Source organism: Magallana gigas, chromosome 6, assembly GCF_963853765.1.
Source record: "Magallana gigas chromosome 6, xbMagGiga1.1, whole genome shotgun sequence".
Classification (NCBI taxonomy): Eukaryota; Metazoa; Mollusca; class Bivalvia; order Ostreida; family Ostreidae; genus Magallana; species Magallana gigas.
Window position 1 is genome coordinate 20983433 of NC_088858.1, and position 15283 is coordinate 20998715.

The 15283-nt window shown below is 31.8% G+C and overlaps 1 protein-coding gene across 2 annotated transcripts; it reads right to left on the reverse strand.

Annotated features, from left to right (window-relative positions):
• Nucleotides 1–1861: 1861 nt before the first annotated feature.
• Nucleotides 1862–14878, reverse strand: LOC105334130 (MFS-type transporter SLC18B1). Of its 2 annotated transcripts, none has more exons than XM_034471096.2 (14): nucleotides 14741–14878; nucleotides 13021–13242; nucleotides 11362–11457; nucleotides 11048–11121; nucleotides 9331–9478; nucleotides 8499–8567; nucleotides 7774–7864; nucleotides 7197–7342; nucleotides 6033–6131; nucleotides 5782–5876; nucleotides 5414–5509; nucleotides 5068–5142; nucleotides 4281–4374; nucleotides 1862–4003 (listed from the first exon to the last, which is right to left on the reverse strand). In XM_034471096.2, exons 2-14 carry the CDS (start codon nucleotides 13240–13242, stop codon nucleotides 3887–3889), a joined length of 1422 nt encoding a protein of 473 aa, XP_034326987.2. In that variant the 5' UTR covers nucleotides 14741–14878; the 3' UTR covers nucleotides 1862–3886. The 2 variants fall into 2 exon arrangements, with proteins under 2 accessions (XP_034326987.2, XP_034326986.2); XM_034471095.2 differs by lacking the exon at nucleotides 14741–14878 and adding an exon at nucleotides 14540–14657.
• Nucleotides 14879–15283: the final 405 nt, after the last annotated feature.

Here is a 15283-nt window from a genome sequence, read left to right on the forward strand (position 1 = left end):
ATAATAAAATAAATAGTGCCTGTTTGGGAGGGTAACCGTTGAAATTGACACCCCTCGAAAACCATTGTCAACCTCCGCTTCGCGTCGGTTGACAATGGTTGTCTCGGGGTGTTGTAGGTTTCGACCAATCGATAACTGAGCGTGTAGATTTCAGTCTGGCTGTTTTTATAGAGCTATGAACTAACTATAAGTTTCCGTAAGAAATATAGGGATTCATACTCGGTAGATGTAAATAAATACATATAGTTTGTTTTAAATACATGTACTGTGGGGTCAAAAGTATCACGCGAGCTTTGTCCCTGTGTTATGGAAATTCTATGGTGAAGATTGTTTCACAAGTCAAAAGCTGTTGGCAACCACAATCAAATTACTTTTGGGAAACGTTTTTAAGGCTTGAGACTGATCATGCAGACGTCTATGTGCATCATCACGTAAAGACGGTTACATGTATATGGGGCGTGTGTCAAAGCGGTACATGCAATTTATATATAATGTGTTTATTCATCGCCTTCAATGTTTCAGGGTTGTCTTCTTCAAAATGTTACACGGTTTTTTTTTTACTGGTTCATTGGAAAGTTATTTCGTGGTTTCACTAGCATGAATAATAAATATCAATGATTTTTTTTCATAATTCGCCGAGGATATATGTACGTTTGTTGGTTAATATGGTTTGGAATTAATTTACAAAATTTAAGTCGCTACGAATTATAATAATCACACAGTAATTTATTGCATGTGTGTATGTAAAATTCAATATAATTTGTTTGAACAGAACGGTGTACTGGAAGAATCAGTCGATGTCATACCAGCCTATTCCACAGAGCCACCATCTGTAAGCAGCAGTCTAATTTTTAATTAAAATCAATATATATATTTACTTCAAGAAGAGATAACAATTTTTCATTATTTCAATTCAATATTAGTCTTTGATATAATAAGACATTTACTGATTCTAATTTTAGTCGATGGGAGCTGGCTCAACCTACCCCTTTCCTCAATGAAGAAATGAACCGAGTCCGGCGAAAAAAAAAGGGGGGGGGGGGTAAAAAAATTGTAGCCTTAAATTTAATGTAGATATTAAAATTCGTTGTAAGTAAAAATAATATTTCAATTTATGTATTTTTAGATCAATCAAAATAAATATTGCTGAAGGAGAGAGAGAGAGAAAGAGAGAGAGAGAGAGAGAGAGAGCATGCATTTTGTTGGTTTAGCCTATTGTTCATAGAGATCACGTTCGGATAATTTACATATTCTTAAACCATGATAATCAAGAATACAATTCACAAATGGACATATATTGGCAAGAAATTAATCATGCTACGTATACGTTTCCAATGATCTTTATTACTTGCAATCTAATCATTTCAGTTGTAAACGCTTATTCATTCTGTGGTGTTATATTACATGTAGTAATGTTATTGCTTCTGAGTGCGCATATCCTACTTTGTGGGATGTGAATTCAGCTCGTATTAAGTTCTAGACTTTACCACAATGTTTATTACACAACAAAATTTCACTATATGCATGCTTCTTTGAGCATCCAAATTTTCATGTCGAAGCAAAAAAAAAAAAAAAATTTATAAATATATACAATTTTCTTCAGTGTTTGCAAGCATTGTATAAGAAACTGATTTTAATGCTAAACTTATGAATTAAGATGAGACCAAAATTGGGGTTGATAAAGATACATACGTACAAGATTTATATAAACATAGGTTCCTGTGCGAAGTCTATAAAAGATTGTGGCAACTCTTATAAGCAGGGCCAATGTTTTTAAATACTGGAAACTGCTCAAGAGACCTAGAAAATAAACTCAACAACAGAAGTTCACGGTCGTTCATTTCAATATTGCAGAAATAACATCTTTTTTAATTTTTTATTTCACTCATATACATTTTATATGCAAATAAATACAACAATGTGGTGTTTTTGAGAAATACACCGGTATATTCTATAAGGTCCGTCTATAAGACATTGCAAACATGATAAAAAGGTGCAGCTATATAATTTTCAACATTTTTTCAGTTCATATGTAGGTAACTAGGTATGTATCAAAGCACAAAAATTATTAAAAACAAATTCACTGTACTGTACAAAATTTTCAATAAAATTAAATTGAATACTGACCAGGCCCCAGGGCCATAAAACTTAGACGAGCTCACTTTTGATGTTCCTTTTGTAAGAGTGAGACTTAGATCAAAAGTAAGCAGGTCTAAGTTTTATGGCCAGAATCACGCCGATACAACTATATAAAATGTTTCATTAATTCCGTGATTGTTGAAATAGTTGCCCTACTCTACATGTACATCTAGAATGTATAATAAATCTAACTAAATAAACATTAATTAACAAATCTAAGAAATAATATGAAGTAGATTTAAAATGCATGAATAGTTATGGTAAGAATGGCATCGTGATGATTTTTTTTTAAATTTCCTTTTCTCATATATTCGTAAAATTGATTTATATGTTTATAATATCCATATTTAGTTAAGTAAATAAAAATTTTGATTGAAAAACTTACAAAAAAACTAAAAACATTCAAAAGAAAAAAAATTTCACACTGTCAAATTTGAAGTTCAGAAATGAACGTTGATTTGCCATGTGCTAGTATACATCTGTTTATTAGCAATCAGAGATATGTAATAACAGCTAATAAATTTCCCCATTTATTCACATGAAATTGTTTCATAGGAATTATTATTATACTTGAGATCATATCAATAAGTTATTCAAAGAACATGTACATGTATCAGTAGACTCACATTTTTAAAGCAATATGAGCTGCAATTTTCATGATGAAAATTTTTTTAACGTATACAACTCATATTGCTTTAATAATCTCATTTCATTGGGCAAGTTATCATAAATACGTTTCATAGAAACATTTGCAGTAAACCACACTTTCATGTATATAATGTACAGAAAACTATAACCTATGAGAATACAATGTTCTGTTTTTTTAAATAATTCTACTTAATTGTAATTAAATAATTTAAATAATTTCCAAAAGGAGTAAATTGATAATAAATTAAAGAACAGCAACGCGCAAGAACCCCCTCCGGAGATTAAATGCTTTTAAAATGCGATGTAAATGAAGTTAAATCAATTAGTAATTATGTTCACATTCTATTGTTAACTTGTACATAAAATATGATATGTATATTCTAAATATAGATGTGGGATATCCTAAGAAATAATTCATCAATACATTTGAAAATTACGCAGGCACGTAGCATCAGGGGGGCCGGGGGGAATTGCCCCCCCCCCCACTTTTTGTGGAGGATGTAAAAAATTAATACGAAAATTAGGATTGAAATTGAAGTTATATACTACGCCAGCCCCCCCCCCCCCCCCCCATAAAGTGTTTGACTGATTGCAGTTCTTTAGAAGGATGAAAAAGTTCAATGCTTCTATAGGGTAAATTTTTCTTTTAATATTGTCCATAAGTCTTTGTACACTTGTACACACAAACACCCCCCCCCCCCCATATTTGAAAATACTATGACCCCTTCTCAACAAATTGTGCTAGGGGATAATGAATGAGCAATATCCACATAAGACTATGTGGGCCATTTCTTCTTGTTCCCTGTAATTGTCAACTGTCAAGTTGATTTGTTCTTTGCTTACATTTGAGCATTTAATAATTAAAAATGATGAGTATTAAATAAAAAAAAATACTTTAAAAACACACAAAAGGCTTACATTATAAAGTTATATCCCATGTACAATAAAACCATTCGTATTGTTGTAGTTTTTACAAATTATAACAATATACATATATATATGTATAATAACAAAAAACATACACAATATAGCCAAAAATATATAAACTGGACATTATAAATATATTAAATGCCTTCAAATATAATAAATCAGTGACTGTTCACACCCCACTGACAGCTGCCTCACTGGCTGAAGGGTCGTATATGTGTACGGATCCCTGATATGGTTTTCTAGGAGAGTTTGCTCGACATATACTAAACACCAATAGTATCACCACCTGTTGATAAATAATTAATTTTTAAAATATTATATAATTTATCAGCCAGAGAAACATTCCAATGCATATATCTTTTCTGAAATTCTTAATAAACAATATATTTCATTTTTATTAAAAGCTGATTTCTATTATGCAAAACTTTCTATTTTACTGTAATTTATAACATTTAAATTTCTCTCACACATACTTCTGAAAAAGCATATCATTTTTAAAGCTAAACAAATTTAGAATATAATTATGCAAAACTTTTCAGGATGCATGAACGAGGGACACTTACAGAGAATGTAAGTAAACCGGCACAACCTGTTGCTGCCCAATCAAAGCCAAATTTATCAGCTAACAATCCTCCTATGGTAGGCCCCAAGAATGCCCTATAGTAAAATAGAGAAACAATACCATATAACACACCGATAAAGAAATATCAAATCATAAAACTTTCGTCACTTGCAAAAGTGCAAAAGATAGAGCAAAGTGAACAGAAACTGTTCTTCAAAATAACAGTTATCGAGTCAATAAAGGGCGCGCTTGATTAAGCTTAACTTGGTTTACACCGGTATACGATGGTGTAAAAATTTTGTATTGTTTATAAAGTCCACTTCAGTGGTGTAGTGTACATGGAGTACGGAAGTTAAGAATGAATATGACGGAAAAGGGTGCAGTTTTAACAAAGAATCTGCTATTCTGCGACAATTAATAGGTTTTTTTGTGATATAAATGCAATAAAATAAACACACATTTCAAATTTAATGGCTTTCATACAAACGACAACTTTTATGCGACTTCTAATCCGTTACGTTACTTAAAATCATTTTCCAAGTTTCCATCATAACATTCGTCCACCATATTGGTTTCAGTGCTACACCCAACAACACATGCCCCTGACTCGGTGTAGAAAAGTGTACACCCGGTGAACACCTAAACACTACACCTTTGCACTTGATTTACAATAGTGTACACCTTTTGGTAAAATCAAGCGCGCCCATAGAGTAACAAAACTATGAAAGACAAAAGTCAAAAAACAAAACAAAACTGAAAGTGAAAATAAGGTCAATTAAAAAAAATACCCCAGTGAAAAACAGGAATTGAAGAGACCTGACACCATCCCATGAGTGTCCATGTTTTCTTCTAATCCAAGCTCTCTGTAAAAATCAAGATATAAGAAAGGTTATAAAATACTGAAGATCCAAAGGAAGGGAAATTAATCAGACATTCATACCAGTACATGCTAAAAAACTGGAGTTATCGGCACATGCCTCACTGATACTAAAATTGTTTAGATTAACAAGAATTGTCTTGCCTCCAAGTTTTATTGGAGTAAGTCATGTTATTGAAACAATAATAATTTTTTTTTCAAAGTTGAAAACATTGGTAATTATGATGATAAAAGTCTGCATAACAAGGAATTCTTACTTCGCAGATTCAAGCACACCCCTAAATGTTGGAATGATGGCACAACCAATTCCCAAGCCCATTAGAGCCAGTGATGATAACAGCAACCAGAGTTTGCTATAATGTTCAAACAAAAGCTATACAAATTTAATTTTTTTTTTATCAGAGTCTTTGTGGAACACAACATACACTTACAGCTTCCAATTCTATTTTTCAAGAGAATAAAAAAATGTTTTTCTTGATGTGTGAAGTTTTGCGTCCTTTACAATTAAACGATACAATCATTGTTGTTTGAGATAGATTGTTTGTGATATATTCTCTAAAATACTTTTCTGTACATGTATCTTCTGGAAGCACCTACATGTACTAAACATATACATGTAACTTACAATGGCAAGTCGGGTATCAGTGGAGTGGGTCCCATCAATAAATATCCTACTGCTGCTACCAAATTTCCAATACTAATCATGGTTTTAACATAGCCCTGAAATAAAACCTTGCATTCTGACTTATCAGATGAAAATGAACTATGCACAGATTCACAATAAACAAAATATAAAACATTCTTTATTACATCCTGAAATTGATTTAAAAATCCTCTCATATACCGGTAAACTTTAAATTTTTTTTTAAGACAAACCTTTTTGTCTGTAAGATATCCCCATAGTGGAGCTGTGAAGGAATAAATTCCACCTCCTACGAGAAACATCAGCCCCACAAGCGCTGCTTTGCCTTTTAACTGTTTGAAATAAGTCATGATCATAGAGTATGATAGAATATTGGTATAAGATTTGCTTATTCATAGACAATTTTTATATTTTTGAAGATGGCATAAAATGCAAAATAAAAACACAGTGAAATCGCAATAATTTAATTCTGGTTGTAACGTGCTTTCTGATTGGCTAAAAATAATTCATATGGTACATATAAAGAATATATTGCCATGTGGTTTATAAAATAAAAACTTCCCCAACGGTTTCTGTGGTTTCATTAATATTCAAGGGTATCAATTTTCGTGGATAAAGTGAAAATCACAGATTCAAGGATACGTAAATTCGTGGCCAATAACCCAATCAATACAAAATATTAGTGGAAATTGCAGTTCAATAAATATTTAATTTCAAGGATAAACTTAACAACGAAATCAACGAAAATTTGTTATTCAATGAATATTGATGAAACGACAGTACCCAGTTTACATTTGTATAAATTGGGTAGCTACTGAATTCATTCCTTAAATAAATGTCAATTAATGTATGGAATGCAATGTTGCTTTGAAGGGGTCCTCCATCATAGGAAAAGAATATGAACAACACAAATCATTTAATGAAGGTTCACATTCTGTAGATTCCTAATTAAACGAGAGGAATTAATATTCGCGTAAAATCACAAGAAGCACCCTTTGCGGATTTAAAAATTCACTATTATTTTCCATAGAGTTGAGAACTATAAGAAATAAGGATAAAAGTTCTGCATTCACAATTTTATATTCTCGCGATTTGATATAAAACAGGGAGATCGCAGAATTAAGTACTCACGAAATATAAGGAATTTACAGTTAATAGTCATTTATTGAGGATGCTTGATTTAAGTATGGTGATATAGAAGGTGATCTAAAATGAAAATGAAATGCTTGTACAATTCACTAATGCAGTATCAATTATTTAATTTCAATTATTTAAATCAATGTGGAACCATTCGTAACCAGAGTTAATCGATAGATTCCGTAAGGACTGTGACATAAAGATTAGTTAAGAACATAAATAACTACACTTTGATAAACATACATGCAGAACATATATACCTCTGGTAGCTTTTCAGCATGTAAAGCTAATGTTGGATCCAGAAATCCCAGGGAAAAGCTCCCACATGAAATGCATAGGATTAGGACCCATGAAAATGGATTCCAAAGTAGATAAAGAATGGACTTTTTTCTTGGCCTTGGGGCATCTGCGATAAAGAGTTATATATATATATATATATAAATTTGTAAAACCTGGTTTGCACGTCACAATGCACTAACGTCAAAAACATACTAATCCGCCTGACGTTACTTTTGAATTTTGAACAGATAAATATCATTTTTAAAAGTAAAACGCAGTCAATTTGTATGGTAAATAACAGAAAATTAAATTATAAGGAATGAACTCAGTATCTACCCAAATTATACTTTTATAACCTGGGTTGGAGCAATTTCCGCTTTTTATAATCCGCGAAGCGGATTATAAAGTTGTAAACTGCCCCAACCCAGGTTATACGAGTATAACTTGGGTAGATATTGTGTTCATTTCTTAAATATACCTCTGTATGTTTATATCTTATCATTAATTATGGCTGTAAAATTTGGACTGTATGTGACAGTATATATTTCAGCTACTCACCATTTATTTCCCCGAGGAGAAAATATCCGACCAACCCATTTACTATTGTTATAGATCCAACTACAAAGAATGGCAGTCCAAAACCACCCAACTGTAAGAAAGCATTTGCATATGAATATAATAATAAATTCATTTATCTATCAAAATAAATGGCCAAGAATAAATTTTGCACAACAGTTAGAAAAGATCAGATAAGATAGAAGATCAACACCTTTCACAAAAATAAAATAAATGTACATTTAATATCTGGATCTAATCCCTTTGTTCAACTGATTAATTTAAACTCAGAGATTCAGGTGCTGCCAGATCTTTTTGAAATTTATTTGAAACTAATTGGTGAGTGTTCATTATGGGAAATTAAGGTACATATTCATACATGTAAATATACTGTAGCTAGAGCTACAAACCGCAGCAAAGTTAGTACATGTACTAATTAAGTCCATTAACCTGAATTTTCCCATACTGCTACAGATCTACTGCTAACTCTGGTCATTTTATACAGATTCTAATAACAATGAACCTGTAATGGGCAGTTAATAACTACGGTAATAATTAATAACTGTAATGACAGTAGGCCCTTATCATATACTAGTGTTATACAAGTAGTTCTTTTGTGAAATTCAGACAATACAGCATTAACATGTGTTATATTTAACATGAGGAAGGAAATCCAATGAAACAATCTAGTTTTAATTTTAAGCATTTCCTATTTTATATTATCTTACCTGATAAAACGCCCCACCAACAGCTGGTCCTGCAATCAAACCTAGTCCACTAAAGGTCTCTAATAAACCCTGCAGAGAAAGAAAGCTTGTTTACAAATCAGAACTGAAATATACAAAATGGATGAACTTACCACAGTTCAGTAACAGATTTATTTCAAACCTTAATATGGTACCTATACTGTAAACCAACTTTTATTCGCGATTTACTGGACACAAATTGGTTCGCAATTACTAATTTCACGAGTAAGCCTTATAAAGATCTGTGTTGTTATAACAATGGTTTGCGGCTGGAAATATTCGAGACGACAATGCTCTCGCCAACATCACGAAAATTTCTGGTTAGCGAATAAATGTTGGTTTACAGTACCCACCATACATGTACATATGGAAATTTGTTATATAAACGTTCCTCTTCTTGGCTTGTGTTTAAAAATGATAATTTTAACATCCTTGTCACAATAACCTTATGCCATTAAATTTTTTGGCTATTGGTATTGCCATTGATAAGTTAGACCAAAATAAAATGTACTATCAACTTTGAATCAAGAGTTATATATGCATCATACTCAAACTTCTACAAAGAAGGATAATTTAACTCAATATTTTGATTTATCAGTGTTAATTGCAATAAAATTGATAAAATCATTTGACCAAATGTGCATATGTCTGGGAAATCAAACATAAGTTGCTTTTTTTTCAGCCAAAGATGAGACATAAGAATGCTTATGGGCTGATCAAATCATCTATTAAAAGATTCAAAATGATTACAAACTGAAACATCAATTTTAACATGATTATATCTACATTCCAATGATGGACTGTATATACTTACAAAAACAGTTGCAACATTGTCAGGGAACAAATTGGCAATAATGGCAAAACTTGCAGTGACAAACATGGAACATCCTAAAGCTTCTACTGTTCGACAGAGAAAACACATCACAATATAGGTAGTTCCATCTGGACTCTTGTCTAACAATCTGAAAATATGAAAAAATGAATAACTCAGTACAATAGCATACAATTTCATATGACAAATATGTGTACTGACCAGTAAAGAAGATTTTCATTCAGTGTGAAATTAGAACCATTTTATCAATAACAATTAAGATTATAATGGACTTTCGGTAGGACAAAACTATCTATTTCTTGCATCAAACAAGTTAAAAATAATGCTGTTTTCCAGTGAAATATGCACAGATAGTCTTAGCTAAAAAGCCAGACAAATTTTGTTGATTTCATAGAGCCATGGCTGAGTGACCAGCAATAAAACATGCAGTAATTTTTTTTGTGCAAGCTCTTGTTAAAATGTTTCGAAAACCTCGATCATGATTGGTACTTTTCAACAAATTGTAAAATTTTAGCATCCCAAAAGAACAGGGGCGTACAAGGCGTTGTACATCCCCCACTTGGAACAATGAAGACAATTTAAAGATTTTCAATTTAAGTTTAAAAATTAATTTTTGGCTTTCACAATGGAATTTAGTCAATATTTTGCTATAATTCTATAAACATTTCAGGTATAGGTTTCCAATTTAAGCTGCACAGCTTTTAATGCCAAATCTTGGATCATTGACTGTTTTTAATTGCTAAATTTAGGAAGAGATGGGTCTTGTTTCCACCCTAAGAGTAATTCTATTTAAAGAATAATTTTTTTCCTATTCATTATTCATTTTTAAAAATGGAGTCTAGACCCATAATGGTTTAAATTTGTGGTTTCCCCCCAAAACATTTAACTTTATTGATAATTGCCACACAATTAAATTTATTAAGCTTCAACTGTAATGTGTCAATGTAGCTCACTGTGTTAGGCGGAAGCTCGTAGTCCATCCTTCTCTGCTGAGAGGGTGTTCGAATCATAGCTAGACGGCGTTTTATTTGTAATTCATTTGCTTTTAAATAAAACATTTTTTATAGATTTTTATTAGATTATTATGAAAAAAAATAAATTAAATATCCTTTACATAATGACATCAATTACGTAATTCAATGTTACTGTAGATTTCTAATTAAATGCAAGGAATTAATTTCCGCGTAAAATCGCGAGAAGCAATGCATGCAGATTAGATTAGTTTTGAACTATAGGAAATTATAACAAAACATTGGTGATCGCAATTTTATATTCTCGTGATCTGATACATAACAGGGGAATCGAGGAATGAAGTACTCAAGTAAAATAAGGAATTTACAGTATATGTTCTGTACACACAAAGTGATAAAAATAGCGCTAGCACAGTATAAAATCATGCTTAAAAAATAAACAAATAAAACTAAGGAGATTTTAGTATCAAGTATTATAAATGTATACCTATCTTTCATTTGTCAGATAATGGAGTTCTATATTACACATGCACTGATGCACACTTTCAAATGTAAAGATTTCTTATATGTTCATTTGCCATTTCAACATTCTGGGTGGGTACGGGGAATTTGTCAGGCCTTGTATGCTCTTGTCCTTAAAACGACTTACAGAAGAGATATTTTGCAATACACAATATTGTAAAATCAAAAGCAATCATATATAGTAATAACTGAATATCTGAACATACCCAAATAGTATTGCACAAGCCCCACCCACCATGGTTCCAGCAAGGAACATGAACTTTGACCCAATTCTTGTAATCTACATGCATGGAAACAAAATCAATAACATTTCATACAAAATATAAACAAAAGCGTCACCAAATTGACAATTAAATCCATAAAAGATTTTCATAAAATTATATTTTAAAAAAAAATTTCAAATTCCTTTTATCCTTATCTCGACCATTTAAATCCCATAAGGGATATATAGTGTGTGATTTAAAAAATAACTGTATTAAAGCTACAGCTGAATTTATACAAGAGAGTATGTTCTACTTACAAAATTTCCAAATACTGGGGATGACATAAAAATCACAAATTCAAAGACTCCAAAAATAAGGCCGACCACAGTTTGTGACACACCTTTTCTTTCTGCCTGAAATTTGATGCAAAGTGTATAGAAAATGAACACTTATTTATTTAAAGTTTATCAAAAGTTGAAAGTACACACTCAATATTTCTTTTAATCGTAGGAATTGTCAATACAGCGTAATAATCATGTCATGTTGTACTTCAAATGTAGTTTCCGATTTCATGAAATTCTATTTCATAAATATAATTTATTAATTTAATAATAATATGGACCACAATTTATTTACAATGCAGCTGTTATGCTTAAATCTGAAGTCGCATATTTGACGTGGATTTACGCGACCCGCATTGCCTGTAATGTACAGTACAGGTAAAGTAACAACAACAAGCAGCAGCAGGAATAACGGTAAATCACACCGTCGCGGTGTCATCACGGTCGCAATCCATACCGCGATCAAAACCCGCGATGGTGTATCGCGGGAACGATAAAAATACCGTGACAGTAACGCGTGCCAATACGGGATCCGCGTTGCCTGTACTGTACCTTAACTGCAACCTTATGTAATTACATTAACATAAAGTTCTTATTTACAAAGAACGAAGTCATTTTAATAGGTAGGGGTCATATATATTTTTTTGAATGTGATCCATAGGATATAAATGAGGAAGCCCACTTTTTTACTGATTTAAAACATGGTTAGCACATGTTTGTCTTTTGTTCTTCTTTTAATGGTAGTTGTATATTTATATATACAAGCTTATGTTAACAGGAGATCAATAGACAAACATGCGCTCATGGTTAAACAGACAAAAAACTGTTTCTTCTTGCATTTGCGTTCTCTGTTGTTCACAGTATACTTTGACCTATCAAATATTATAATTCACCAAGTGATTTCTAACCCCGGGTAACTCTGTGAATACATGGCTTTGTTAAGTGACGTATTAGGTAGCATGCATTCTGCTAAGCGATATTATCTGTCCATACCTATTTCTAAACTCATTCCAATCAGGTGATGGTTTCTTCATTTCTCTGAGATATCTTTAAGAGATTATCGGTTCTGTGCTATACTGAATAATCTACTTGTTAATTCTGATTGAGCTTGAAATTGTTGACATCAACTACTGGTTTACCATCATCAATGGCTACTTGTACTTGCCAATATTTATATATTTTGTTTTGAAACCTTTCAAAAATGGCTACATGCAGAGAGAGAGAGAGAGAGAGTGAGAGAGACAGAGAAAGAGAGAGGAGAGAGAGAGAGTTTTTTTTTTATAATTATAGTACCACTATCCCAATTTTAGACCACTCATTGAAATATTAGATCAACCCTCCATGCATATTTATGAGTCTTATCTTCAATCAAGGGTAAACAAGTCTAAATTCAAGATATATGCAGAGCAATAAGGGTCAGAAAATAATGAATTATTTTATCGCAACGCAGTTTAAAATCATAATGAAAATAAATTTCTATTAATAATTGACCAAACATAACAAATGACTTAAAGTAAAACAGAGCCAAAAATAATGTAACAAAAGTGACTGAAGAAGGACCCAAAATACGGCGTTTAGTGCGGCCATCCTCTCTCTAATTCAGTAATAAAAAAATACATAGCATAATTATCTTACCTCAGCTGGAAAAAATGGAGCTAACAGAGAAAAACAAGTTACACTAAAAAAGTTCACTGTTGCCATGGATGCTAGTAGAATCTTCTTTTGTCTGGGAATTTTTGAAAATGAAAAGTCATTTTCCTTTTCATCGTTGACATTGCTGATTTGGTCTTTCCTACATTCTGAAGAATCAACTGTACGCTTTAACAGAGGTTCTCGTTCACCTCTCTCTGGCTGCATCTGTAAATTAAAAAAAAATTATTTGTAAAATGAATGAGGTTCAGCATATTTTGAAGGTTTATGAAAGAAATGACAAAAGCACAGAAGCATTTCTTTTCACCTCGTGGCTCTAATTTTTAACCCAAAACACTGGGACATGACTTTTACTTAACTGCAAAACTCTATGAACACAATTAGAGGGTGACCAAGAACAAATAATTCATTTGAATTTCACTGGGTGCCTTCATGTATTAACTAAGTATAGTTGGTATTTTTAGGGGGATTATTCCAACACCAAATGCATTTCAAATGATAATGACTAATAACTGAGGTACGTTCAAACTGGAAAACTGAAGGGGACAAAAAACGTGCATATTAAGATTTTAACCCCAACCATTGACCAAGGCTTGGGCTGAATTTCTAGACATGAATTACATGTATGAAGAACTGTAATGAGAAAGCCCATATTATCAAGCTGAGCGCTAGCTGATTATAATCTCTAAACCAAGATTATCAAGATACCAATTCCTGAAATCAGCCAAAAATAGGACTCTACCCCCACCCACCGGTGTCTTCCCACCTTGCATCATTATTTTAAACATTTTTAATTGATTGAATAAAACATCATTTTGAAATCAACTGTTTAGTGAATTATTCATTTATTTTTTAATCAATTCATTTAAAACTTTTTCTTTTTGAAATATTTTTTTTTAATGACTAATATGTCTTTAACCTGTTTTTAAATTTACAAATGTAATTTAAAGCAATATGAGCTGCAATTTTCATGTTGAAATTCTTTTTAACGAAAATGTTATTTTCTAGTTAAAAGACAAAAAAAATCATGGCTTTTAAATTTCTGTTATCCATATTTTTGTGGGAAAAGGCGTGAAGAATGAAGCCTTAATTGACACAAAATTGAATTATTGTCGTCTGGTACAAAAACTGATTTGCTATATATTCCTTAGAAGAGAAATTTTTATTTTTAAAAAAATTAATGATTTATTCTAATCTTATTTATGATAAAAGTTCAAGTTACATGCAGACTTATTATACTAGCAGGTTTTTGCACTAAAATAAAATTTAAAAAAATACAGCTCATATTGCTTTAATTACCATGATTACAGATCATCTATGTAGGGTTGGTAACATATCTTTAAAATGTTTAGTTCTTCTCATAAAATACATTGAATGAAAAATCACCATGGTAGCCTTGTATTCAAAAGAATATAGGCTACACTGATATTTTAAATTAGTATTAGATAAATCAGGTAAATAAATTAATTTTTAGAAATTCAGTTAATAAGATTTTGTTACATACATATTGTACATGCATTTCCATCACTTCACTCAGACAGTCACATTGAGGCTACACTACTGTATAATTATACGGGATACATATTACAACAATAAAATAATCTATAGCCGACTGAGCTGCGGCGATCTTGTAAATTATCAAGATTTGACCAGAGACGTATACGTCCCTGATTTGACTTAAAGGAAAAAGGTTATCAATATTTACCTTAATCTGCTTGCAAGAAATACTAGTTTTTGCAATCTTGCACACTTTATACTATCAATACCGTGTGCTTGTACTGTTGCATATCGATTATGCAATAGTTTTATTATAGGATGAAGTCCTTCTAATCAAACTGGAAACAGCGTTGATGTTCATAAAATAAAAGTAAACCAGACAATCCTATGATTCCCGGATATTAACCCCCACAACGGGGTGGGGGTCCGGCCCCGGAATATATTCAAACTTTAAATTTACATAGTAAAATTCAATCCCATCACCCCTTTCTTTTAATAAAAATATAAACCCTCTACCTGGTGTACAATAAGGAAGGGGGGTTATTTTTTATTTCATTAAAAATATATGGGGGGGGGGGAGCGGCCATCTATAGTACATGAAAACATTTCTTGAATATTGGCTTGTTTTTGCCCGAAACTGGCCAAAACTACTGCCAAATGTTTAAAAAGCAATAAAGATGATACCCTACATTGTACGTGTGTGGCAACGCACTTTTGTAAAAATTACGCACTTTGAAAAAAAATTTCAAGT

Bases quoted from the DNA above. Each gene is read 5' to 3' on its own strand.
- LOC105334130 (XM_034471095.2), bottom strand. From the start codon at position 14,560: ATGGAAATGCATGTACAATAT. The intron at 9,479-11,047 runs GTATGTTCAGAT...TCATATTTTCAG, and splicing joins GCTTGTGCAATACTATTTGG to ATTGTTAGACAAGAGTCCAG. The intron at 5,510-5,781 runs GTAAGTTACATG...TGAACATTATAG, and splicing joins CTGATACCCGACTTGCCATT to CAAACTCTGGTTGCTGTTAT.